At 48.9% G+C, this 24597-nt stretch overlaps 1 protein-coding gene across 4 annotated transcripts in view; it reads left to right on the plus strand.

Annotated features, from left to right (window-relative positions):
- The window catches only part of ABCB9 (ATP binding cassette subfamily B member 9), a 39132-nt gene extending 15463 nt beyond the window's left edge, over positions 1 to 23669 (plus strand). The window contains exons 4-12 of one of the 4 annotated variants that reach the window (XM_044658755.1): positions 384 to 589; positions 9673 to 9870; positions 15420 to 15548; positions 16265 to 16453; positions 17893 to 18066; positions 18521 to 18680; positions 20672 to 20808; positions 22028 to 22225; positions 22271 to 23669. In XM_044658755.1, the coding sequence (XP_044514690.1) occupies positions 384 to 589; positions 9673 to 9870; positions 15420 to 15548; positions 16265 to 16453; positions 17893 to 18066; positions 18521 to 18680; positions 20672 to 20808; positions 22028 to 22225; positions 22271 to 22339 (1460 nt within the window). In that variant the 3' untranslated portion in view covers positions 22340 to 23669. Of the gene's footprint in view, positions 1 to 383; positions 590 to 9672; positions 9871 to 15419; positions 15549 to 16264; positions 16454 to 17892; positions 18067 to 18520; positions 18681 to 20671; positions 20809 to 22027 lie in introns of all 4 variants that reach the window. The other 3 variants (XM_044658753.1, XM_044658757.1, XM_044658756.1) reach the window with 3 other exon arrangements.
- Positions 23670 to 24597: the final 928 nt, after the last annotated feature.

Raw genomic sequence — 24597 nt, forward strand, 5'->3', positions numbered from 1 at the left:
GAGGGGACGAGGGGGGACGAGGAGGGGACGAGGGGGGACGAGGAGGGGACAAGGAGGGGACAAGGAGGGGACAGCTTCTGTTGGACAAAAGCCATGGCTGCCTCCTTTCTGCTTGGGGCGGTGGGTTTCTCCCACCAGGAGGCTGTAAGCCCCTTGAAGGCAGGGACGACTGTTCTTGTCTTGGTATCTCCAGCATTATTATTACCGTAGCGTAGTGAAGCAGGATGGGGTAGGGTCACCCCCAGGGCCTCCCTCGTCCCCGGGAGATGCTGGGTGGGTGAGACAGAGTCTGGCTGAGAAAGCCCCTTAGTGTCCCCTCCCCTCCCTTTCCCACTGTCCCTCTCACTTGGCCGCCGTGCAGAGCTGAGCTGCCTGTGTTCCAGGGGACCTCATCTCCCGCCTGACCTCGGACACCACCATGGTCAGTGACCTCGTCTCCCAGAACATCAACATCTTTCTCCGAAACACAGTCAAGGTGACCGGCGTCGTCGTCTTCATGTTCAGCCTCTCTTGGCAGCTCTCCCTGGTCACCTTCATGGGCTTCCCCATCATCATGATGGTGTCAGACATCTACGGCAAGTACTACAAGGTAGGCCTTTGTGTCCCCTCCCCAGCTCTGGCCCCCAATGGCCAGCCAGGCCTGGGCTGTGCCGCACCAACCTTTGGGATGTCTCATCTCGTGTGTGTGTGTGTGGCATCTTCTGCCTGGTCATCCCCCAGGAGAGCAGGCCCCAGGGAGAGAGACCACGGGGACATGCTAAGTGGCTGTGTGTATGGGGATGTATAAAGGGAATCCACACAAAGGGGTTCAACAGAGAGTAGCTGGTGGGTGTCAGGAAGGCTGTGTAAAGAAGATTGGACCATAGGAAGTGTTTGTCGGTAAGGAGGGAGAGCAGGTCAGGTATGAAGCATGGCCTGTGCAAAGTCTTGGAGGTGGGAGAGAGGCCAGTTTGGTGGTATCCCAGAGTACAGGAAGCAGGAGGAATGGACAGTGAGGCTGCAAAGAGGGACTGGGGCCAAGGAGTCAGAGACTTTGAAAAGCTAACTGGGGAGGCAATAGGGAGCCACTAGTGATGATTGAGCAGGAGAGAATCACATAATCACATGTTTAACTAATGGATGGCCCAGAGTGGGGAGAGTCTTGGGACAAGGAGACAGACTAGGAAGAGAATGGGAGAGGAGGGGGAGAGAGGGAGGGAGTAGAAAAGAGAAAAGCAGGGAGAAGGTAGGAAGGAGAAAAATGGAGACAGACAGATAAGAAGGAGGGAAGAGGGAGAGATAGAGAGGGAGGGGGAGAGAGATAAGGAATAAGAATGGAGTGAGGGAGAGAAGAAGAGAGAGAAAAGGGGAGGGCGAGGGGAAGCTTGAAGGAGGAGGAGAAGGCTTGGAAGTGATTGTGTGGGGAGGGAGAAGGGGAATCAGTCTGGGAGGGCCCAGGTGGGAGAATTTCTGGGCTGCCTCCAGCAGGTGACCATGAGTGGAGGACGTTATAGTGGAGGGCTGTGCAGTGCCCAGGGGCCAATGACAGATCTCATTATTGGGCTGAGCTGGAGGAGGGAGGAGAGAAAGGGCAGAGTGGGGGAGTAGCCTGGGAAAGGACTGAGTCGGGGAAGGGCCGGAGAGGCCAGGGAGAAGTGGAGGTCGAGGTCAGAGGAGGGGAATGTCAGAGTTTGTAATTAGGGAATAAGAGGGAGCCTGGAGATCCCGCCTGTGAGCTCCCCTGTGTGAAGGCCTCGAGCCTGAAGGAGGCTGAAGAGCTAGGGGTGAGCGAGTGACAGGGAACGGCCTGGGGGAGGGGGCAGGGCGGGGGGCAGAGGGCAGCCTCCCCCTCCAGGCCTCTGGGCTAGCTGGATGTGGCCTTGTGGAGGGAGCCAGCTCTTTGAGGAGGTTAGAAGAGGGAAGGACAGAAGTCTTGGCTCTCATTGCAGAGGACCTCGTGGAAGGACCGGGCAACAGTCCGGAGGGTAGAGATGAAAGCTAGGAGCTGGGAGTGAGAGGCCCAGGAAGAACGCTAGAATGGCAGAGGGTCAGCCTGGGCCGGTGGGGACAGCCAGCCCCGCTCCTCTCTCAGGATGCTGCAGGCAGCCCCGGGTGGCACAGCGATGGTTGGCCCAGGCTTGGCTCCGGCTCCTCTCCCTGGGACCTCTGACAGCTGCAGGGACACTTGGGCTCTTCAAGCTTCAGAGAGTTGTTGGGGGGCCGGGCACCTCGCTGACCTGCCTGTGGCCCGATGCCCCCCTGGCCTCCCGCCCCCTTTACCAGCCTGCCTGCACAGAAGAGTTCCCGGGAAAGTCTCTGCCAGGTGTAACTCCTTGGCAGGAGGGATCGTTCCCTCCTTGGGCTGCCCAGTGCCCGGCTCCCAGGAGGCCCTTAGACGGTGCCTGCGTCCCGAGGGGCCGCATTGGCTCGGGGGGGCCGTCAGCGCCGTCGGGCCCTCTGGCCCGGGCCTCGAGGGGTGCCCGGGAGGGAGCGCGGAGTCCTGTGCCAGGCTCATCCGCCCGAGCCTCTCCTCCCCGCCCCCCCTTTTCCTGAAATGAATCAGTTCCCTAAAAACAGCTCATGCTGCGTTTCCCTGTCCCACCCTGGAGGCCCCTGCCCAGGCCCGGGTCACGCGGCTCCCTTTTCCTGGCCGAATGGAAACGCTGAATGTGGCCGCCTGGGCCCGTGGGTGGGGCTCACCTGGCAGCCCCCCTCTGGTTTCCCTTCCTCCTTCCTCCCCTCAGACCACCTCTGTGGGTCTCAGACGACAGGGTTGTCCTCCAGAGCCGGCCCCGCCCAAAGCCCCTCGTCTACGAGGAAAGTGAGGCCCCTCGCCGGTCACTCGGCCGGCGTTTGTTGGGCACCTGCTGGGGCTCTCCAGGGTGACAGCCTGCGCCCAGACGAGTGAATGCGGAATCTTTACAGAGACGTCCCGTGCCGGGGCTCCGAAAGGCGGGCACCAAAGGAGAGGGGGCGCCGCAGGCCTGGAGGAGAGGCCGAGGGCAGAGGCACGAGATGGGCAGTGAGGAGGCCGCCTGGAGCCGGATTGGGGAGGAGACCGGGGATTCCGCTCTTTAAGGCCATAGCGAGCTGCCAAGGCGAGGCTGGCCCCGCAGAGAGAGGAGCCATCATCTGCCTAGCCCAGGGCCGAAGGGAACGGGGAGGAGGGCCCGGCCTGGAGGAGGGCCCGGGCTGGAGGAGGCCCGGCCTGGAGGAGGCCCGGCCTGGAGGAGGCCCGGCCTGGAGGAGGCCCGGCCTGGAGGAGGCCTGGCCTGGGGTTCCAAGAGCCATCGGGAAGGCCGTGAGCGACGCTCGGCGACTCGCCGGCTGTGGAGGCCCCGGGAAGAGCTGATGATGACAGATTTTGAACTTGGGGCCTGGAAAGGGCAGCCGTGCTTCTGAGGGAGAGCCAAGGACGTATTTGGGGCCTCTGAGGCCTCCGTGGGAAACGTCCTCTAGACAAATGGGGCCACAGGACTGGAGACACAGACAGACAGACAGAGTGGGGGGAGGAGAGAGAGAGGGGAAAGGAGGGACACAGAGTGGGAGGGGGAGAGAGACAGACAGACAGACGGAGAGAATGAGAGATGTTGCCAGGACACCTAAGCCTTGGGTACCCCTCCGGGGAAGGGGCAGGTCAGAGCTGATGGATGCGTCTTGGGCATCTTCACGCCAAAGTGTGCATGCAGAGGAGCCTCTGGGGCCGCTGGGGAGAGAGGAAAGAGGGATGGCGCGAGGACGTGGCAGCATCCTGGGCCCTTGGACCTAAACCCAGCTTTTGGGTCTGGGTGTGGGCTGGGAGGAGGCCTCTTCAAGGCCTCGTGATCCCTTCCGCCGCTTACTAAAGCTCCGCACCTGAATGGTGACCGGTCCAGCGGCCCACGCGCCACCTGCCATTGGGTAACCGGGTGACTCAGCCAGGGGCCGTGCCCTCCCGTTCTCTCCACTGCTTAGTCATTGCCTGATCCAGGGGGAAGAAGGGACGTTCTGTGGGGGTTCCCTCACACCCCTGGATGTTTATGCAGCGCCTTATGGTTTTCAAAGCATTTTACGTCCATGCACAAGTCACGTAACGTCTCTTGAATCTGTTTTCTCATCTGTAAAATGGGAATAATAACCACAGCTCAGTGGATTGGAGCCAGGCCTAGAGCTGGGAGATCTTGGATTCAAATGTGGCCTCAGACACTTCCTAGCTGGGTGACCCTGGGCAAGTCACTTCACTCCAGTGCCTAGTTGTTACTCCTCTTCTGCCTTAGAACCAACATACAGTGTTGTATAGTACTAAGATGGAAAGTAAGGATTTAGGGGGGAAAAATAACAATAACCACAGTTCCTCCCCCAAAAGTTTGTTATGAGACTTAGATGAGATAATATATGTAAAGTACTTTTCAGACCTTAAATTGTGGTATTACAAATGGAGATATTATTATTCTGTTGGTAGTGGGCTCTTCTTCCTCTTTCTCTGCTAATCTCTTCCTTTTCTTTCTCCCTCCATCTCTCATCTCCTGTCTCTCTTCTCCCTTCTTGTTTCCCCCTTCTCCTCTTCCCTCACAACAACATGATGGGTTAGGTCTTGTAGTTATTATTCCCCCCATTTTACAGATGAGGATACAAGCTCAGAGAGTAAAGTGACTCATTCAAGATCACACATCCTGTGATCATCAGAGACAGACAGTCCCAATCTAGGTCTCCAGCAAGCCTAGATTCAGGATTTTTCTTCTGTGTGTTCCATTGAGAGGCAACTAGGGAGTACAATGAGTAGAGTTGGACTTGGGGTCAGGAAGACCTGGGTTTGAATCTTGCCTCAAACATTTACTAGCTGTGTGACCTTGGGCAAGACTTTTAACTTTTCTCAGTTTCAGTTTCCTCCTCTGAGAAATGGGGCTGGTAGAGCAATGGAATCACAGTGGAGAGAGCACCATGCCTGGAGTCAAAGGATCTGCGTTCAAATCCCATCTACTTCTGACATATATTGGCTGCATAATTGTGGACAAACCAATTCACTTCTCAGTGTCCTAGGAAACTCACGGATACCGTGCCCAGATGCCCTGGGAGGGGAAGTTTCCATCTCAAGAATTTGATCTATCCCCCTGCCTCCCCTCTCCCCAAAGTGGCATTACTGGGCTTGGCACTGGGATAAAAAGGAATCTTTCCCTGCCCTAAAAAGAGCTTAAAGCCGAGAGGAACCTTAGAGATCCCTTATTCCAGGGATTCTTAACACCGTGTGTGTCATGGACCTATTTAGGAATCTGGTGAAACCTATGGATCCCTTCTCAGAATCATGTTTTTAAATTGGCCGCTAGGTAGAGGGAGTGCTGGCCTTAGAGTCTGAGTTCAAATCCTGCTTCAGACTCTTCTTAGCTGTTTCATCTTAAGCAAATCATGTAACCTCTCTGCCTCAGTTCCTCATCTACAACACAGGAATAATAACAGCACCTACCTCCCAGCGTTTGTCGTGAGGACAAAATGAGACGCTATTTATAAAGTAACTTCCAAACCCTAAATATTTTGAAAAAATATTTAGAAATCACTCTCACTGCTACCAGGTTCAGAGCCCTCGGCCTTCAGCAGCACCTTTGTTTTTTCCCAGATAGGGAAACTGAAGACCAGCAGGGTCCCACCAGGCAGAAAGCAGCTGGGATAGTAGAAAGGATGGCTTCGGGATCGGACACGGGGCATCTCTGCTCCTCCGTGGGGCCTCTGTGGCTCCCCTGGCAGCTGCTCGCCACCTTAGGAGGTTCTCGAATCTCCTGTCTGCCGGGGCCAACGCTACTAATTAGAATCCCAAACTGTGCCAAGGCCGGTTGCCAAAAGGCATTTCCTGCTGACTGCTCAGGGCCTTGGCCAGTTCAGAAGGATTTTTTCCTTGTTTTTTTTTTATTCTTTATTAAATTTTTTATTTTAATAACAGATTTCCACATAAGTGTTCCAAAGTCATATAATCCATATTGTCTCCCTCCTTTCTTCCCTCCCCCCTCACAGAACTGATAAGCAATTCAGTCTGGGTTATACATATGCTATCATTCAAAACATTTCCATATTATTCATTTCTGTAAGTGAATAATCTTATAGAACCAAAACCCCAAAACATATACCCAAATAAACAAGTGATAAATTATATATTTTCATCTGCATTTGTACTCCAACAGTTCTTTCTCTGGATGTGGATAGCATTCTTTTTCGTAAGTCCCTCAGAACTGTCCTGGATCATTGCATTGCTATTAGTAGCACAATCTATCACATTTGATTATTCCACAATATTGCAATTACTATATATAATGAAAGTTCTGCTTAATTCACTCTGCATCAGTTCATGGAGCTCTTTTCAGCTCTCTGAAATCATTCTGTTTATCATTCCTTATAGCACAATAGTATTCCATCACCATCATATACCACAATTTGTTCAGCCATTCCCCAACTGAAGGCCATCCCTTTAGTTTCCAATTCTTTTCTACCACAAAAAGAGCAGCTACAAATATTTTTGTAAGTCCTTTTCTCTTTTTTTATGGTCTCTTTGGGATATAGACCTAGTAGTGGCATTACAGGGTCAAAGGATACACAGTTTTATAGCCCTTTGGACATAGTTCCAAATTGCCCTCCAGAATGATTGAATTAGTTCACATCTCCACCAACAATGCATTAGTGTACCAATTTTGCCACATCCCTTCCAACATTTATCATTTTCCTTTACTGCCATTTTGGCCAATTGGCTAGGTATGAGGTGGTACCTCAGAACTGTTTTGATTTGCATTTCTCTAATCAAGACAGATTTAGAACATTTTTTCATATGTTTATTGATAGCTTTTATTTCTTTATCTGAAAACTGCCTATTCATATCCTTTGATTATTTATCAAATTGGGGAATGACTTGTATTCTTTTTTTTTTTTTGACTTGTATTCTTATTGACTTGGTTCTTTATATATTTGAGAAATGAGACCTTTATCAGAGAAATTTGTTTAAAAAAATTTTTTTTCCAGCTTGATGTTTCCCTTCTAATCTTGGTTGCATTGGTTTTGTTTGTACAAAACCTTTTTGATTTAATATAATTTAAAATATTCATTTTACATCCTGTAATGTTCTCTCTTGTTTGGTCATAAATTCTTCCCTTCTCCATAGATCTGACAGGTAAACTAGTTTATGTTCCTCTAATAATATCACTATGTTTAAAACATATACTCATTTTGACTGTATCCTGGTATAGGGTATGAGATATTGCCCTAAACCTAATTTTTGCTATACTGTTTTCCACTTTTCCCAGCAAGACTTTTCCTTGTTAAGGGCTTAATATGATTCGTTGAATGGAATGTTTCAGTGACCTCATTGATGGAGGCGTCCCCTCTCTTCAGCCTTGCAAATAGCAACCTCTCCACTCCTCCTCTCTTGGGTGTCTCTTAACCCTTTATGGGGATGAACACAGCAGGCAGCAGAACTTCCCCCAGGCTTCTTGGCGTTAAGTAGGTTCCAGTGCATCTCGACGGTGTAAAGGTTAAAAATTAAGGGGTTGGACTAAATTTATAAGAGTGTGATCACCGGGAATTATTACTCAAGCCAGAATGACTTTTTTATGGTAGTTTATTTACAAAAGGAGAAAGAGTGAAAGTAAGAAAATCAGAGAGAGTAAATATTTACTCTGGCCAGGTCTGAACCAGGCAGGGTTTAAGAGGCCCCAGCAAAGGGGACCAAGAGGTAGATTAAACAAGGGTTTTAGCCAAGAGGCCTCCTTCAAGATGAGGCCTCTCTGGAGGTTGGTACCTCCAGGAAAAGGAAGTCAGCCTTTTCCACTCACCCACATGGTAGTTCTAAGGGAAAATTCAAGAGCAATCCGAGGTTCCAAGCAGGAGCTCCTCCAGGATCAAGTTGAAGGCCAAAGACCTTGTCACAGGAAGTTCTTGCCACTTCTAAAGACCCTTCCTTTCATCACTTTCTGTGCCTTCCTTCCACTTTACATGGACCAATGACAGCTAAAGCTTTGCTTAGGACAGCCCATGGAACAGTCAGTCGATTCTGATTTGTCACCCACTATCGTACACGTGGGTCACAGACCCAGGATAAGTGGGGTGTATATGTTTCTGGTGATTAAATCTAAAAAATGGGCAGGGGAGGGTTAATCCCATCTTCACAATGGTCATCCATCAGTTATCCCTTGCTTTCAGTGCATGACAGGCCTACCTTCTTTTCCTGTTTTTATGATAATATCTTTTATGTTGCTTGGTGCACACAATTCAGCCTTGGTAATTGGCCCATCTGTCATCTCTCTATTGAGAGCCCTTAACCTGTTTCCTCATCTGGAAAATGAGGGAGTTGCACAAGAGAAGGGGTTCTTAACCTTTATTGTCAGAGACTCCCCTTGGGTATGCTAGTGAAGCTTGTCAATCCTTCCTCAGAAAAAGGTTTTTAAATGCATGGAATAAAGTACATAGAATTATAAGGGAATGCAATTATATTGCTCTATAATAGCAAATTGACAGATCCCAGGTTAAGAACCTCAGAACTAGTTAGCCTGTGAGGTCCCCTCCAGCTCTAGGTCTAGGATCCCATAAGCCTACAGATCAGTTATTTGTGACTCAGTTTCCCAACCTGTCCTAAATGCTTTGCTCTTAGGCGAGTCATTTGATCTCCCTGGACCAATGAGGGGAGTGGGCTAGCATGGTGGTTCTTTCCAGTTCTAGTTCTAAGTTCCTATGAAAATTTGCATTTTTGATCACCCAGAGATTGTGTTGATCCTTGATTCGCAGACAGATAAGCAGCCCTGGAAGAACAGAAGTATTAAAAAGATGGAATTTAGTTTCAGGGAGAAGTCTAGGGTCCGTTTTCTCAAATGCAATCCAGTCTGCTCTCTTCCTTCCCTCTGTTCATTTTCTAGTCTCACATCATAGTTCAGCTGTAGTGTCTGCCCAAAACTTAGGTGCTGATTGCACAGCTTTATGGAGTGATCGTCCCATGGTCTAACACAGTCTAGACAACAAACTTTTTTTTTTCATCCAATTGATTTTTTCTGAGTGGATCATTGACTGAACTGAACGTGACATCCCTGATATGGTCTGACCAGGTCAGAGGATGTTGAGATGATCATTTCCTTATATCAGAACACAGTACATCTCATAATTTGACCCAAGTTTGCATTCTTGGCCGACATATCCCTTTGTTCACTCACATTCAGCTTGAAGCCCACCAGAACTCCCCAGTCTTTTTTAGCCGAATGCTCTTTAGCCACAAATCTCCCACCTTGTGCTTCAGATCTTGATTCAGTGTCCTCTATTCACTTTAGTTTCTTACATATAGCTTGCAGCTACTTATATTTGAATATGTGTTATATGAGGGACCTAGCAGATAGAACTGGCTAGCCCCAGTGTCAGGAAAACCCAGGCCACCCCCAAATCCCACCTTTGACCCATACTACACATATGACCCGGGGAAGTCATTTAACTCACCATCCCAGAAAACTCTCAAGATTATTGCATTGCAGAGCAGGAGTCTGCCTGCATTGACAGACAGGAATTCCCAATACCAGCGAAATCATTAGGTTTGTGTTATCCAAAGAGGGAGAGAACCCCACAAGCCCTCTGTGGTCTGTGTGGCAAAAGCTTCGATCCTCATATGGGTACACAATGAACTTCATGGGATGCAGACTCTGAGATGATGCTAATTTGCCATTTCTTCTCTTTTTCCTTCTTCGGTTGGCCTGGATGTAGCGGCTTTCCAAAGAGGTCCAGAATGCCCTGGCCAGAGCCAGCAATACAGCTGAGGAGACCATAAGTGCCATGAAGACAGTCCGGAGCTTTGCTAATGAGGAAGAGGAGGCTGAGGTGTATGCCCGGAAGCTGCAGCAAGTGTACAAGCTGAACAGGAAGGAAGCCATGGCCTACACGTACTATGTGTGGGGCAGTGGGGTAGGTGTCACCCCCTCAGCCCCATCCAACCCTGAGCTTCTCAGCCTTCAGGGTCTAGCAGAGATAGCTGTGCTGGTTGGGTCCCTGGGATCTAGGGCTTCCCCTCTCCCAGCTCTTCCCACCAATTTCTGTCCCATTTCCCATATGGAACAGAGACCCCTCCTAACTAGTGCTTCCCTTTTCCTCTTCCTCCTCTCCCATGTCATTTTCTATTCTCTGTTCCCTGCGTGGATCAGAGATCCCAGGAAGAGGAAGTGGGAGAGCAGGGGTGGGAAGAAATTGGCTAAAGGGACTTGATTCAGCAAAAGGCTAACAAAGAAGCCATATTTCACTTTGTCCAGGAAGCTGTCAGAGAATACAGCTGAATTTTGGGGGAAAGGCAGGAGAGATAGGCTCTATCACAGTGTGTTCTCAGTGTCAGGAGATTAGGAACATTTTATATTTTTGGTAGTGAGTATACCAGCTCTTCAGGGTCCTTTTCATGAGAAATAATTAAGGGATGAAAAGGACAAAAAAGTTTTTGTGTGAAGGAAAAGATCTATATTATATTGCTGCTATTATAGATGGACCTTTTGATGCCTTATTGAGTTAGGAAAAAAGTTTTGTTTTAATAAAAACTGCTATTATATGTGCATAAGGAAACAGCTTTCAGTTAGGATCTGGACAGAAAAAAATCTATGGTGTAAAATATAGATGCATATCCCTTTGTGAATGATGTAGAATGATGCCTCACTTGTGTGTGGGAAAATAGTTTGATATTAGAAAAAGGCAAAGAAATATCTGTCCAAATCAATTTCAAAGGCTTTCATGGATAAACTCCACAGGAAAGGGTCTTAAATGAGTAGTATTCCTTACAATAGGATTATGAAATCATAGTCTTCATTCTAGAGGCCATTTAGTCCAGCCTCATCATTTTAAGGAAGAGGAAACAGTGACCGAGGCCAGTTAAGAGACTTTTCCAGAGTCACATAAGTATTAAGTGGTCAAGCCAGGTTTTGATCCTGGGTCCTCTGATGGACATGGGCATCTAGTGCCCATTTCCCCCGCATCACATTGCTTCTAAGATGACAATAATTGATAATACCTGACTTTCTTGGCATCTCCACTTTGGTTGATTTTCCTTCTCTCCTGGGGTGAGGGCTAAAGGTCTTTCTTTGAACTTGGACTTCACAGAGCTAGGAACTCAAGGGCATTTTCATGCAGTATCTCTGAGACCAGCAGGACAAACTCTAGAATACTACTACTCACCCAACATGACCGGCTCCTAAGATCTCCATTTGAGATTTTCTTGGCAAAGATACTGGAGTAGTTTGCCATTTCTTTGTCCAACATATTTTGTAGTCAAATAGGATTAAGTGATTTTAATAGGATTACACATATAGTAAGTGTCCAAAGGCAGATTTGAATTCAGGTCTTCCTGACTCCATGTGCCACCTAACTGCCCAATTTAAGGTTTAGCTTCAGTATTTGACCTTCCAACAAACAGTCCAAATTCATTTAAGTATTGACAAATTTGATCTTCTTGTTGTCCAAGGGACTCTCAAAAGTCTTCTCCTGCACCACAGTTCAAAAGCATTGATTCTGCAGAGCTCAGATTTCCTTATAGTCCAACTCTCACATTGCTACCGGAAAAACCATAGCTTTGACCATATCCTTTGTCAGCAAGGTGAGATCTCTGCTTTTTAGTATACTCTTCAGATTTTCCATAGTTTTCCTTCTAGGGAGCCAGCATCTTTTAATTTCATGACTGCAGACTCACTGTCAGGTGATCTTTGAGCCCAAGAATATAAAATCTGACTTGCTCCCATTCCTCCTTCTATTTGCCAGAAAGTGATGGGACTTGTCACCGTGATCTTAGTTTTGTTTTTTTTTTTTTTTTTTTATGTTAAACTTCATGTCAGCTTTTACACTCTCCTCTTTCACCCTCATCAAGAGGCTTCTTAATTCTTCTTCCCTTTCTGCTGTAAGAGTGCTATAATCTGCATATCTGAGATTGTTGACATTTTCCCCAACAACCTTTTGATTCTTCCACACTCTGATTTTGCATGATATGTTCTGCCTATAAGTTAAATAAGGTGACAATATATAGCCTTGTTGTACTCTTTTCCAATCTTAAATCAAACAGCTGTTCCATTTTCTTTTCTAACTGTTGCTTCTTGATCTGCAAACAGGTTCCCCAGGAGACAAATAAGATCACCAGATACTTCCATCTCTGTGAGAACTTGTCACGTTTTATTGCCATCCACACAGTCAAAGGCTTTAGTGTAGTCAATGAAGCAGAAGTTTTTCTGGAACTCCCTTCTCCATAATTCAGTGAACATGGGCAATTTGGTCTCTAGTTCTTCTGTCTTTTCAAAAGCCAATCTGCCCTTCTGGTACTTCTCAGTTCATATATTGCTAAAGCCTAGCTTGCAGAATCTTTTTTTTTTTAATGAATAAACTCATTTATCCAAACAAACAGAAGACAGAAATCAGAAAAATTATGCAGATTAGAGTATGTAATACATAGGGTGAATAAGTTCTTCCATTGGAAGGAAGCAAGCTCTATTCAACTAAGAGTCCCTGAAGCTTCCAGAGAGGCATAACTTGAAGAATCTCAAGCATAACCTTGCTGGCCTGTGAAATGAGTACAATTGTTGGGTAATTTGAACACTTTGACATTGCCCTTCTTTAGGATTGGGACTAAACTGTTCAGTTTTCCAAACTTGCTGGCATATTTAGTACAGTACTTTAATAGCATCACCTTTTAGGATTGTACAGCTGGAATTCTATCATCTCCACTAGCTTTATCGTTAGCTTCCCAAGGTCCACTTGACTTCATTCTCCAAAATGTCCTGCTCTAGATCAGTAACTATGCCATTGTGATTATCAATGATATTAAGATCTTTCTTGCCTATTGTTCTGCTTATTCTTTCCACTTCTTAATCTCTTCTATTTCTGTTAAATCTCTACCATTTTTGTCTTTTTATCATGCTTATTTTTTTCATGAAACATTCCCATGATATCTTTAATTTTCTTGAAGAGGTCTCTTGTCTTTCCCAATTTACTGTTTTCTTCTGTTTCTTTGCATTGTGCATTTAAGAAACTTTATTTCTCCTTGTTCTTCTCTGGAATTCTGCCTTCATTTGGGTATATCTTTCCCTTTCTCCTTTCTCTTTCATTTTCCTTCTTTCTTCAGCATTTGTAAAGCCTCATCCAATTGCCATTTTGCTTTCTTGCTCTTCTTTTTCTTTGGGATATTTTTTGTTGCTGCCTCTTGTACAATATTATGAGCCTCTGTCCATAGCTCTTCACATGCTCTGTCTACCAGATTCAATCCCTTAAAACTCTTCACACTACCACTTCCACTTCATATAAGAGATGTTAGTTAGGTCATTCCTATACAGTCTGCTGGTTTTCCCTATTTTCTTTCATTTAGGTGTGAATTTTGCAATAAGAAGCTCATAATCAGAGCCACAGTCAGTGAAAGGACTTGTTTTAACTGACTGTATAGAGCCTTTCCACCTTTGGCTGAAAAGACATATAATTAATCTAATTTCAATATTAACCATCTGGGGTTATCTATGAGTAGAGTGACCTTTGGGGTTATTGAAAAGGAGTGTTTACTGTGACCAGAGAGTTATCTTGACAAAACTCTATTAGTCTCTGCCCTGCTTCACTTTATACTCCAAGGCCAAACATTATTCCTATTATTCCATTTATCTTTTGATTGCCTCCTTTAGCATTCCAATCCTCTATAATGAATGTGACAGTTTTGGGGGCCGTTATTTCTAAAAGATGTTGTAGGTCTTCATAGAATTGAGCAGTTTTAGCCTCTTGAATGGTTTGCCTTGGATTAAAACCAATATCATTCTTTCATTTTTGAGATTATTCCCCAGTACTGTTTTTCTCACCCTTATGTTGACTATAAGACTGCTGCTCCATTTCTTCTGAGGAATTCTTGCCCACAGTAGCATGTGTAATTATCTCCTGAATTAAATTCACCCATTCCCATCCATTTGAGTTCACCAACACCCAAGACGCTGAATCCCATTTGACACATCCAGCTTACATTATTATCATAGATCTTATGTTCCGGCTTCCTCTGCAGTCTTGATCTCGGCAGTACCAGACTTTCCTTCCGTCACCAGATACATTTGCAAGTGAGCTTCCACTTCATTCGTCCTGGAGTTACCATAGTTGTCCTCCTTTTCCTTCCCCAGTAACATGTTGGACTCCTTCCAGCCTGAGGGGCTCAGCTTCCCGTGTCCTTTTATCATTTTTATACTGTCCATGGGGTTTTCTTGGCAAAGATGCTGGAGTAGTCTGCCATTTCCTTCTCCAGTGGATCACCTTTTGTTAGAACTCTCCACTAGGACCTGTCCTTCTTGGGTAACCCTGCTTGGTATGCAGCCCATGGTTTTATTGAGCTATGCAAGCTCCTCCGCTATGACAAAGCAGTGATCCAGGAAGAGCAGAGAGAAAGAGAGAAAAGTTTATGTTTATTCAAAGGAGGCCACTTGGACATTGCCGGTCTTGGAAGACAAGGTCTAGAACTGGCTCCACCAACTGTCACAAGCATTTTATGGATCACTGGGTTAAGTGACTTATGGGTCAGAGATGGAATTTAGAGGTAGACCATTCTTTATCTGCTATGTCCCTCTTACAAAAATTACTCAAATACTGAAAATAAAAATAGCTATAAACTATAAGCAATTGTGGTCAATGGAGGACATGTAAAGTTTTCCACTTGGGTTCAAAGAATCAACGTCCCAAAGACAAGATGGGAGAGAAATAGTTAAATGATAGTTCAGCTTTCCTGGTCTTGGTTTTCCTTGTCTATAAAATGGGGACAGATTCCTTTGTCACAGATGACATGTTTGTGTAAGGGGCATTTTCTAATTGGGAAATTTTTAGGTTACTTGCCCTCCTTTCTGTTTCCCCAAAGGGCAGGAAAGTAGCCTCCTTTAATATTGGCCCTCAGCAGAGAACTAAGATAGTGTTGTACAGGGGGAAAAGTACTGGCTCTGCAGGCAGAGGATCTGGGTTCAAATCCCATCTCTGAGGCCTTCTACCTACGTGTCCCTGGGCAAAATCATTTAAACTCCCAGGGCCAGATTGGGGTTTGGAATAGGCAGCCTTTGAGGTCCTTACAAACCCTCAATCTTCTCTCTCTCACACTCACTCTCTTTCTCTCCCTCCCTCCCTCTCTCTCTCTCTCTTTCTCTGTCTGTATATATATATATATATATTTATTTATATACTTATATATTTATATTTATATATTTATATATATTTATATATATGATGAAGATGCTTCTTCATCTATAAAGTGAGGAGGTTGGGGTTGGACTAAACAGTCACCATGGTCCCAGGATCCAGTGGGAGAGCAGAAGGGCAATTCCTACCCAAATCTGAGTTTTTCTCTTCTCAGCTCCCTTGATGGTTCCCGGGTCCTCCTGTCTCTGTTCCCTGGTGGGCTAGTGAGGAGTGGGGGGATGGGGGAGGGCCAGCCCAGGCCAGAATCCTGTGACCTAAATCCCAATTCCCTTTGTCCCCTGGGCATCCAGCTCACGCTGCTGGTGGTGCAGGTCAGCATCCTCTACTATGGGGGCCACCTCGTCATTTCAGGCCAGATGACCAGCGGGAACCTCATCTCTTTCATCATCTATGAGTTTGTTCTAGGAGACTGTATGGAGGTGAGCGCGGAACGAGGAGAGCAGGCCAAGGCACGAGCAGGGGAGATGGCTTTGGGAGGGGATTTGAGGGTGGGCAAAGTGAACAGAAAAAGCCCCATGGGCCAGATGGGGGCAGCCAGGGCCCTGAGGCCAGGGAAGGGGCTCCAGGGGAAGATCAGCTCATGGGACAGGGCATATTTAATCTGAAGAAGAGAAGCCTCAGAGAGCGGCAGGAGGGACACGAGAGCCGTGTTCCAGCACCGAAGGGTGGGCATATGGAGATAGGATGGAACCACAAGCATGGGGGCAAAGAGAGAGCTAGGCATAGGCTCAGCGTCAGGACGACGGTCTTCAAGGTGGGGGCTGGCTCGGAGGTGGCCTTTAAGCAGACCGGAGCGCTGCTTGGTAAAGATTCTTCTTCAGGGAGAAGGTAAATGAAATGGAGGCCGAGGTCCCTTCCCACTCCTGAAGCTATGGACATGCCTGGGAGAAGGGGGAAAGAGACCCTAAAGGGGCAGACTCTTACCAGGGGGGCCAGGAAAGAATGCACAGCGAGAAGGCTGCCCGGGAGCTCTTCAGGAAGATGTTCCATCTCTCTCCAGTGGGGAGGGAGGTGGGGCTTCCCTTCTGGCCCTCCTCAGCCTCTGCACCCTTTTGGCTCACAGGGATAGGACTCCTAGGAGCTACTAGGTAGTAATTTGGGGGGAATGGGATGGGGGTGGCTTGTGTCTCTCCAGTCGGTCGGCTCTGTCTACAGTGGCTTGATGCAGGGAGTAGGAGCAGCCGAGAAGGTGTTTGAGTTCATTGACCGGCAGCCGACCATGGTACATGATGGGAGCCTGGCCCCTGACCACCTGGAAGGCCGTGTGGACTTTGAGAACGTCACCTTCACCTACCGCACCCGTCCTCACACGCAGGTCCTGCAGGTGAGAGGGCCCCTCTCCTCCGCCAGGAAACCCTCGGGGTGTCACTTCCCAGCTGGAGGCAGAACCACGGGACCTCACAAAGTTGGGGACTTTCATCACCTTTTCCCTTTTCCTCCTAGATAGTAAATACTCTCCTTCCTCAAATTGTCCTGTATGTGCTTGCCTATCTATATGTTACACGTTGTGACCCTTCCCTCCCCAACAGAATAGAACTGACCATTAGAATAGAGCAAGACCATTTTTCATTCTTTCTCGTATCCCTAGCAGCTAGCACAGGACCTTACACGTGGCCAGTGATGAGTACACACACATTGGTTTGAATGGTCTTTTCTCCTCCAGAAAATGACCACGTTGGCCCAGATTCTGTCTAAGATCTCTTCCAGCTTTGGCCCTTTCTGTGGTTTGGTCATCCCTGACCAGGAGGGAGATGGGCAAGGAAGGCCTAGAAGAAAGGAGAGAAGTGGCCAGGCATAAGCTGATAATAAAGAAGCCCGGACGGACCTTCAAGGCCTTATAGACCCTGGGGAGGGGTTGTCAGAAGCGGTGGGTTGGGTTAGGGAGAGTTGTCAGAAGGCCAGCAGAGGCTCACAGATTTCCCGAGCGCTGAGGAGTCTACACAGGACCCGGCTCATCCTGGATCACAGGCTCTGTAAAAAGCTCCACAGGCTCCGGCGTTGGGCTGAAAGCAGGCAAATGAAACTCACCAAGTACAAACGTCGAGTCTTCAGCTTGAATTCAGATCCTGTGTCGGAAGTTTAGGATGAGTGGATGGGTGAGATAGTTTGTCTGAAAAAGAGCGGAGGGTTGTGGTGAGCCACAAATTCAGTTTCAGCTAACTGTGCTCTGGTAGCCAGGCTACCCTAAGAGAGCATCACGGGGTCCAGGCATGAGAAGGCAGTTAGTTATCCTTCCTCTGGTCTGACCAAACCACAGCCAGAGTCGGGCGTCCAGTTCTAACCAACTTGGTTTAGTAAGGATGGCGAGCCGGAGACTGTCTGGGGCACAGCCAGATCAGAGAAGGGCCTCACGTTTAGCCAGAGGAGAGATCACGAGAGTTGTAGGATAGATATGAGAATTGTAGGGCCAGCCTGAGGCTTGTCTTTGAGTATTCAAAAAGCCATTATGTGGAGGAAGGATTAACTTTGTTCTACTGGGCCTCAGAGGGCTAAGCCAGGCGCACTTGGTGGTGGTAGTGGTAGCACTAGGAAGAGCCCAATTTAGTCTAGATGCCAGGAAGAACAGTGGGAGCTATTGTAGTCAAGGTGGACTTGGGCTGCCTCCCCAGAGGTCAAGGACCACTTGGCAGGGACAGAGAAGGGAATTCCTTACTGTTCAATTGGGGCTTGGACTACATGGCCTCCAAAGCCCCTTCCAGCCCTGAGGTTCTGTGATTTTGCTTCAAAGGGATCCCCTTAGCATTGTGTCTCTCTGTCCTACAGAATGTGTCCTTCACCCTTTCTCCGGGGAAGGTGACGGCCCTCGTGGGGCCCTCAGGGAGTGGGAAGAGCTCCTGTGTCAATATTCTGGAGAATTTTTATCCCCTGGAGGAGGGTCGGGTGCTGCTAGATGGGAAGCCCATCAGCTCCTATGACCACAAGTACCTACACAGAGTGGTAGGTAGGCCGGGGACCTCTGGGCAGTGGATGGGAGTGGGCAGTGACCAGCAGGGCCCCTAAGACCTTGGACTCATCATCCTCAATAGAAAACAAGCTTCTTGTTGGCAAGGACTATTTTATTTATGCCATTGTAGCCTCAATACTCAGTATAGTGCCTAACACATAGTAGGGCTTAAAAATTTGTCTATTAATCAAGCTGTATTTCTAGCTGCTGGCATACATTAGATACTTAATAAATGCTTGTTAATTAATTGATCATTTAGCATAATCACTTGTTGGATTAGAGACAGCCCAGATTGGCTTATAGCCTATAAGTTTCCCATGGTCCCAGAGTCAGTTTTTGGTCAGGTGGATTAGGGGGGATGGATGGGGATTCTCTGTACCTTCCTGGGGGGACCCAACTCAGCTGTCCCTCTTCTTCATCTCTCCTCCCTCTCCTCCTCCCATGCAGATCTCTCTGGTGAGTCAGGAGCCTGTTCTTTTTGCCCGCTCCATCACAGACAACATCTCCTATGGGCTGCCCACTGTGCCCTTTGAGATGGTGGTAGACGCAGCCCAGAAGGCTAATGCTCATGGCTTCATTATGGAGCTGCAGGATGGCTACAACACGGGTATGGACACACACACACACACACACACACACACACACACACACACACACACACACACAAAATGCCTTCCTACCTAAAGAATACATCTCCCCTCCCAATACTAGAGATTCCACACTAGAATGTCTCAGGATATGGGGTGCATTCACATTATGACTTGGAGACTCATTGGCTGTGTGACCAGGAGCACCTCCTAGAGGACAGCTACTGTCTGTGGCCTCTTCGTGTATCCACAGTGCTTAGCCTGGGCCTGACATCCAGTGTGAGCTTAATAAACGTTTATTGAATTGAATTTAACATTTCTGAGCCTCAGTTCCCTCATCTGTAAAATGGGAATGTAATACTTGTAGTGTTTGGCTCATAGAATTATTGCAAAGACCAAAGAGAGAATATAAGGATTATATAAGGGAGTGGAGGGGAGACTAAGACCATGAATCATGTAACCATGAAAAAATTTTCTAAAAATTAAAATAAATAAACAAAAAAAGATAAAATGTTGGGATTGGGGGAAAAAAAGGATTATATAAGAGATGGCCATTGGTATTCTTGGCAAACTCTTTTTTGGCTTTTTTTATTTATACCTTTCTTCATTCAGTCCTCATTTCCAGATGTACCTTTCCCTCTCTTTTACCTAGTAGGTCATTCTTTGTAACAAAAAAATAGGGAAAACAGCAGTTCTGAAAAAGGACCCCACACATCAGCCAAATCAGACAGTATATGCAGTGTTCTTCAAACATAATCCCCAACTCCTGTAAAGAAATGGCACTGTATTGTCTTATTTTTGTTGTTTATTTTGGCCTTTGTGTTCATTTTTTAATTTAAATTTTATAATTTTTTCCAGTTAGTATTTTTTACACCTATTTCTCCTTTCTTTCTTTCCACCTGCCTCCTTCCCTCCCTCTGCCCCCATCTTTCCCTCACTTCCTTCCTTCCTTTCTCTCTTAGAATAAGAAGAGCATTAAAGGGCTAGGCAATGGGGGTTAAGTGACTTGCCCAGGATCACACAGCTAGGAAGTGTCTGAGGCCAGATTGGAACCCAGGACCTCCTGTCTCTAGGCCTGGCTCTCTATCCACTGAGCCATCTAGCTGCCCCCTCCTTTTTTTTCCCCACTCTTCCTCTCCTTGTCTCTCCTCCCTTCTCTCTCTAGCCTTACCCTTCCTTATATTCTTACCTTTTTCCATTTGAAAAGGAAAAAAAAAGAAAAAGTCTCCATGACAAATATTCATAGTCAAATAAAAAATTCCCACACTGGACATGTCCACAAATCTATCTCTTAATCCACCCCCTCACTCCCTGTGAGGGAGGTGGGTTCTCATGCATCATCCTCCATCCTCTTCAGTCTTGGTTGGTCATTTCATTCATCAGAATCCTTCAGTCTTTCAAAGTTGTTCTTGGGAATGTTGTTTCTAAATAAATCTTTCCCCTGGTTCTACTCACTTCACTCTGTATCCGTTCCTAGAAGTCTTCTCAGTTTGGAGGTGAATTATTCTCATTTCTCTAGGGCCAAGCTTGGTTATTCTAATTTTGCAGAATTCCATTTTGTGTTGCTCCTTCATTTGCATTTTTGTGGTCATCGGTGTGCTCCCGGTTCTGCTTTCTTCTCTCTGGATCCGTTCATCTAAGTCTTCCCATGCTTCTCTGGATTCCTCCTGTTTACCATGTCTTACAGGGCAGTAATGTTCCACTATGGAGTCATACACCATAAGTCACTCCACCTTCCGTCCCCCAAGAGGCAGATTGCTGGCCTCTCGAGCACACAAGAAGGGGGGGTGCCACTAAGATGCTAACACGGTGGGGTAGGTGAGCTCTAGCTTGTTGCTGTTTCCTCTGGAAGGAATTCTTGGAGACGGATGCCAAAGGTGGTGGGGAGAGTCAGCGAGAGGGAAGGAGGCACTAAGTGTCCACTCTTAAGATTTCACCCTTTGCTCTGGCCCCTTGGAGAAAGCCCTGGCCTCTGTCCAGCATCTTGAGCCAACTTTGTTCCCTGCTATAGAGACCGGAGAAAAGGGTGCCCAGCTGTCTGGTGGCCAAAAGCAGCGCGTCGCCATGGCCAGAGCCCTGGTGCGGAACCCACCTGTTCTCATCCTGGATGAGGCTACCAGTGCCCTGGATGCAGAAAGTGAATATATGGTAAGGGGGAGCAAGCCCTGGGGACAGGCAAAGGATCAGCCCATGGAGGCTGACGTGGCAAGTGCAGTCTGGCCCAGAACAATAAACATGCCCCTCGGAGAGGCCCCTCTCCTTTTGGGTAAAGTGCTTGGAGACCCTTAGTCATCAGAAGGGCTGGAAGAAGATGGTCCCTGAATGGTTCTGGAACTTTGAACAAGTCTCAGTTTCCCCAGTTGTAAAATGGGGGGGGGCGTGCAGTGTGGTATGTAGAATACTGAACTGACAGGTCCCACCTCTGAGTCATTTATCTCCCAGAGCCTCAGTTTCCTCAGGAGTCAAGTGGTTGGACCGAATGACTCATGAGGGCCATTCCAGCTCCAGACATGTGGCCTGAGCTCCCAAGTCACTCAGCTTCTCCGGAACTCAGTTTCCCCTTCTGTGTGTACAAGGAGGGGGTTGGCCCCTGCCAGCCCTAACGATGCAGTCTCTCATGGGGCTGAGGGCAGCTCATAAAGCGGCCGTCTAAATCCCAGAAGATCTTGAGAGGTCAGACCGTTGGACCAAATAGAATAAGATGACGTGCAGAAGGGAAAGATAGTAAGCCTTGTACTTGGGTTTAAAGGAAAAGCCCCCTCAGGATGAGCCAGGTGAGACGTGTTGGCCAGGAGCAGAGCCCCTGTCCCAGGAAGAGGCGGGGGTCCGCCCCACAGTCCTCTGCCCGTGCCAGACGTCGGCTGTTTGATGGATAGGCTGGAGAGTCTCCAGAGGAGGGAACCCAGGAGGGCCGGGCATGAGTGTTCACTGTTTGAAGGGCTGTGTGCAAGGGGAGCAGGGCTGAGCCTTGAGCTGCTGGGCCCCAGAGGGCAGGACCAGGAACAGTGCAGGGACGCCCCAGAGTCAGATTTAGGCAGGACAGCAGGAAGAACTTCCGACCATCGGGCCGACCTGGAGTGGCCTGATCTGCCTCAGACGGCGGTGGGGCTCCCCCTTCTTGGAAGTCGTCTGACGGGCCGGTGAGCATTTGCTCTGGACGTCGCCGTGGGGGGACCCCACTGCATGTGGGTTGAGGTTGTGGGCCACCACTTTCAGCCTCTGGGATCCAGGGGACCACACGGGTCTCTGAGGGATGAAGTCCAGCCTCGTGACCTGGGAACTCAGGGCCCTGCATTGCAGCTCTGTGCCCGCCGCCCTGTTCTCCCCTTCCCCTGTGCCACCCCACTCTCCCGTCCTCTGTCCCCAGATCCAGCAGGCGATCCACGGCAACCTTCAGAAGCACACGGTCCTGATCATCGCCCACCGCCTGAGCACCGTGGAGAAGGCTCACAGCATCATCGTCCTGGACAAGGGGCGCGTGGTACAGCAGGGCACCCACAAGCAGCTGCTCACCCAGGGCGGCCTCTATGCCAAGTTGGTTCAGCGTCAGATCCTGGGCCTGGAAGCGGGCAGCGACGACGACAGCGGAGGTAGCGGGAGCAGCCGGCAGGAGATGATGCTCTTTACCTCCAGCCACAAGGAGCCCCCAGACGGGCACAGCGACGTGCACAAGGCATGAGGCCCTCCTCCCTCCACCCCATCCCCACCCCAGGATGGGAGCGGAGGCTGCCTTGCCTGAGCTGGCAGAAGCACCTGAGGGAGGCCCAGGGCAGCCCCACCCAGAACCCGCCGGGACCTGGGGGCCCGTCTTACTTGAAGGCAGAGGCTCAAGTCCACTCCCATAGAGGGCAAGGCCTGTTAACTAGTCGAGCACATGCCGCTTCATGCTTCCCTCCTGTCCTCGAGATCATCCCCTCCTCCTCCCGGCACCTCTAGGCCGGGCTTCGTAGCAGAAACTGGAGGTGTTCCCTTCGCAAGCACCCGTGCTCCCCCTCACCAGGCAGGGCCATCCCACCCATGCCAGGGTGGTGAAACGTACTGCTCCTCTCCCTGGTCCCTGCCCCTTCCCTGCCTGAGTTATAGAGTCATTGGTGGGGAGGGGGCCCATACTCGTAGTTATGTCCTGGTGCCCACCCAACACCACATTGGCAGGTCCTCCTGCCCAGGCGCCTGTGGGGGGAGTCAGAGGCCCATTTTTAAGCTTCCTGAGAGCTTTTGATTGTTGTTCTTTAAAAAAAAAAATCACTTCTCCATTAAATAGCTAGGAAAGATTCTGGGTTAGTCCCATGAGAAATTCCCCAAACCTCTGTTACCCCTGGGATCTGAGGGTGATTCATCCTCCCACTGGAAAAGAGGCCAGTGCTAGCCCCGTGGAGGTTAGGGTCTGCAACCACGCCCATTCTCACCATCCACTTTTGTGGGAGCTCTCCCCAGGCTGCCCCCTGCCCTAGCACGGGAGAGGAGATGACACGGTTCCAGCCGGCTGCATCCCTCCTAGGGAAGGGCATCTCCTATGTTCCGGGGGCCTCAGAGTGGGAGGCCCAGCCCTGCTCCCTTTATCCCCTCGCCCCCTGCCTGCTGAGTTAAGGAGGGCCACCGGGCCAGGCCAGGCTGGAGTGAGGGGGACGTCCATCCTCAGGGTCTTCCTTCTTCCAGTGCCGCTGAAGCCAAGCCAGACTCACTGTGAACCACAATGAACCTTAATCCTGGGGAGTGAGGGGCCAGACGGCACCCAGGCTGCAGGGCGCAGACCATGGCACTGCCTTGGGGCGGCTGGCACCCATCTCCAGCACTTTAGGCACCCCCCATGCCCCAGCCCCCTGTCCCTGCCAGCTGGCAGCCTCCCCTTCTCCTCTGCTCTCTGCTGTTTGCAGGTCTTTTGATTGTGATGTTCTGTTCTCTGTTTGTAGGGTTGCTGGGAGGGTCAGGGGAAGCTGAGCCTGTTTGGGGGCTTTTCCCCAGCCCTTGGGGAGCCCTCCTCTCAATAAAGTACTACCTCTGTCCCTCCAGCCACCTGTGTCTCCCTCCTCCTTCTGCTCCACCCCATTGGTCCTGATTGGATGGGAGGTTGGGGGAGGCTGTCATCCTCCCCTGGAGCCCACAGGTGCTCCCCTAGGTCCCTCCCTAGCCCCGAGCCTGGTGTGCTTTTCTGTAATGATGCAGCCACACCTGGGCCCTCTCTGTGCTGGGGAGACAGGAAGCTCCCTGGCCTTCTCTCCGGAGCCTTCCCATCACCCTCCCGGAGCTGGGAAAACAGAGGGGCCTCCCTTGGCTCCGCTCCCTCCGTCAGGCCTGCCTTTGCTGGGGACGGCCCTGCTAAGCTGGTGGTTTCTGTGGGTATAGAGCCACCTGCCTCTGTATGACTTGTGCCTGTTAATAACACGGGGAATTTTCCTGGGGCTCCCCCTTCCCCGTTCCCAGGACTCCCTTCAGTTCCTGAGAACTCTTTGACCCTTCTTCACACTTGCAGATAATGACACCATTCATGGCCTTCTTCAGCCTTTGCTCATCTTCGACCATTGGCCTTGCCCTTGCCCTCGCCTTCTTCTGGCTGGGGCCTTTGTCCTGGCATTTGCTCTGAGCCTGGAAGGTGCCAGGGGGACCATATGCTAAATCAGATGTAAATAGGCAGAGCTCTGGGCCTGGAATCTGGAAAACCCGAGTTCAAATCTAGCCTCAGACTAACTGGCTGTGTGACCCTGAGTTTTTTTTAAAATATTCATTTGTTTATCATTAATTATTATTATTATTTATTGCTTCAGTTCCTATGGCTGTAAAATGGACATAACGCTTACAGGAAAGTTGTGAGGATCAGACACAGTGCCTGGTACATATAAATGCTCATTCTCTCTCCCCTCTCCCTGCTCATGCTACAAAGACCAAGTCCCCAGGGCAGTGAAGCGGTCCAGTGGATTGAGAGGAAGACCTAGAGACCTG

The sequence above is a fragment of the Gracilinanus agilis genome, chromosome 1 (genome assembly GCF_016433145.1).
Source record: "Gracilinanus agilis isolate LMUSP501 chromosome 1, AgileGrace, whole genome shotgun sequence".
Taxonomy (NCBI): Eukaryota; Metazoa; Chordata; class Mammalia; order Didelphimorphia; family Didelphidae; genus Gracilinanus; species Gracilinanus agilis.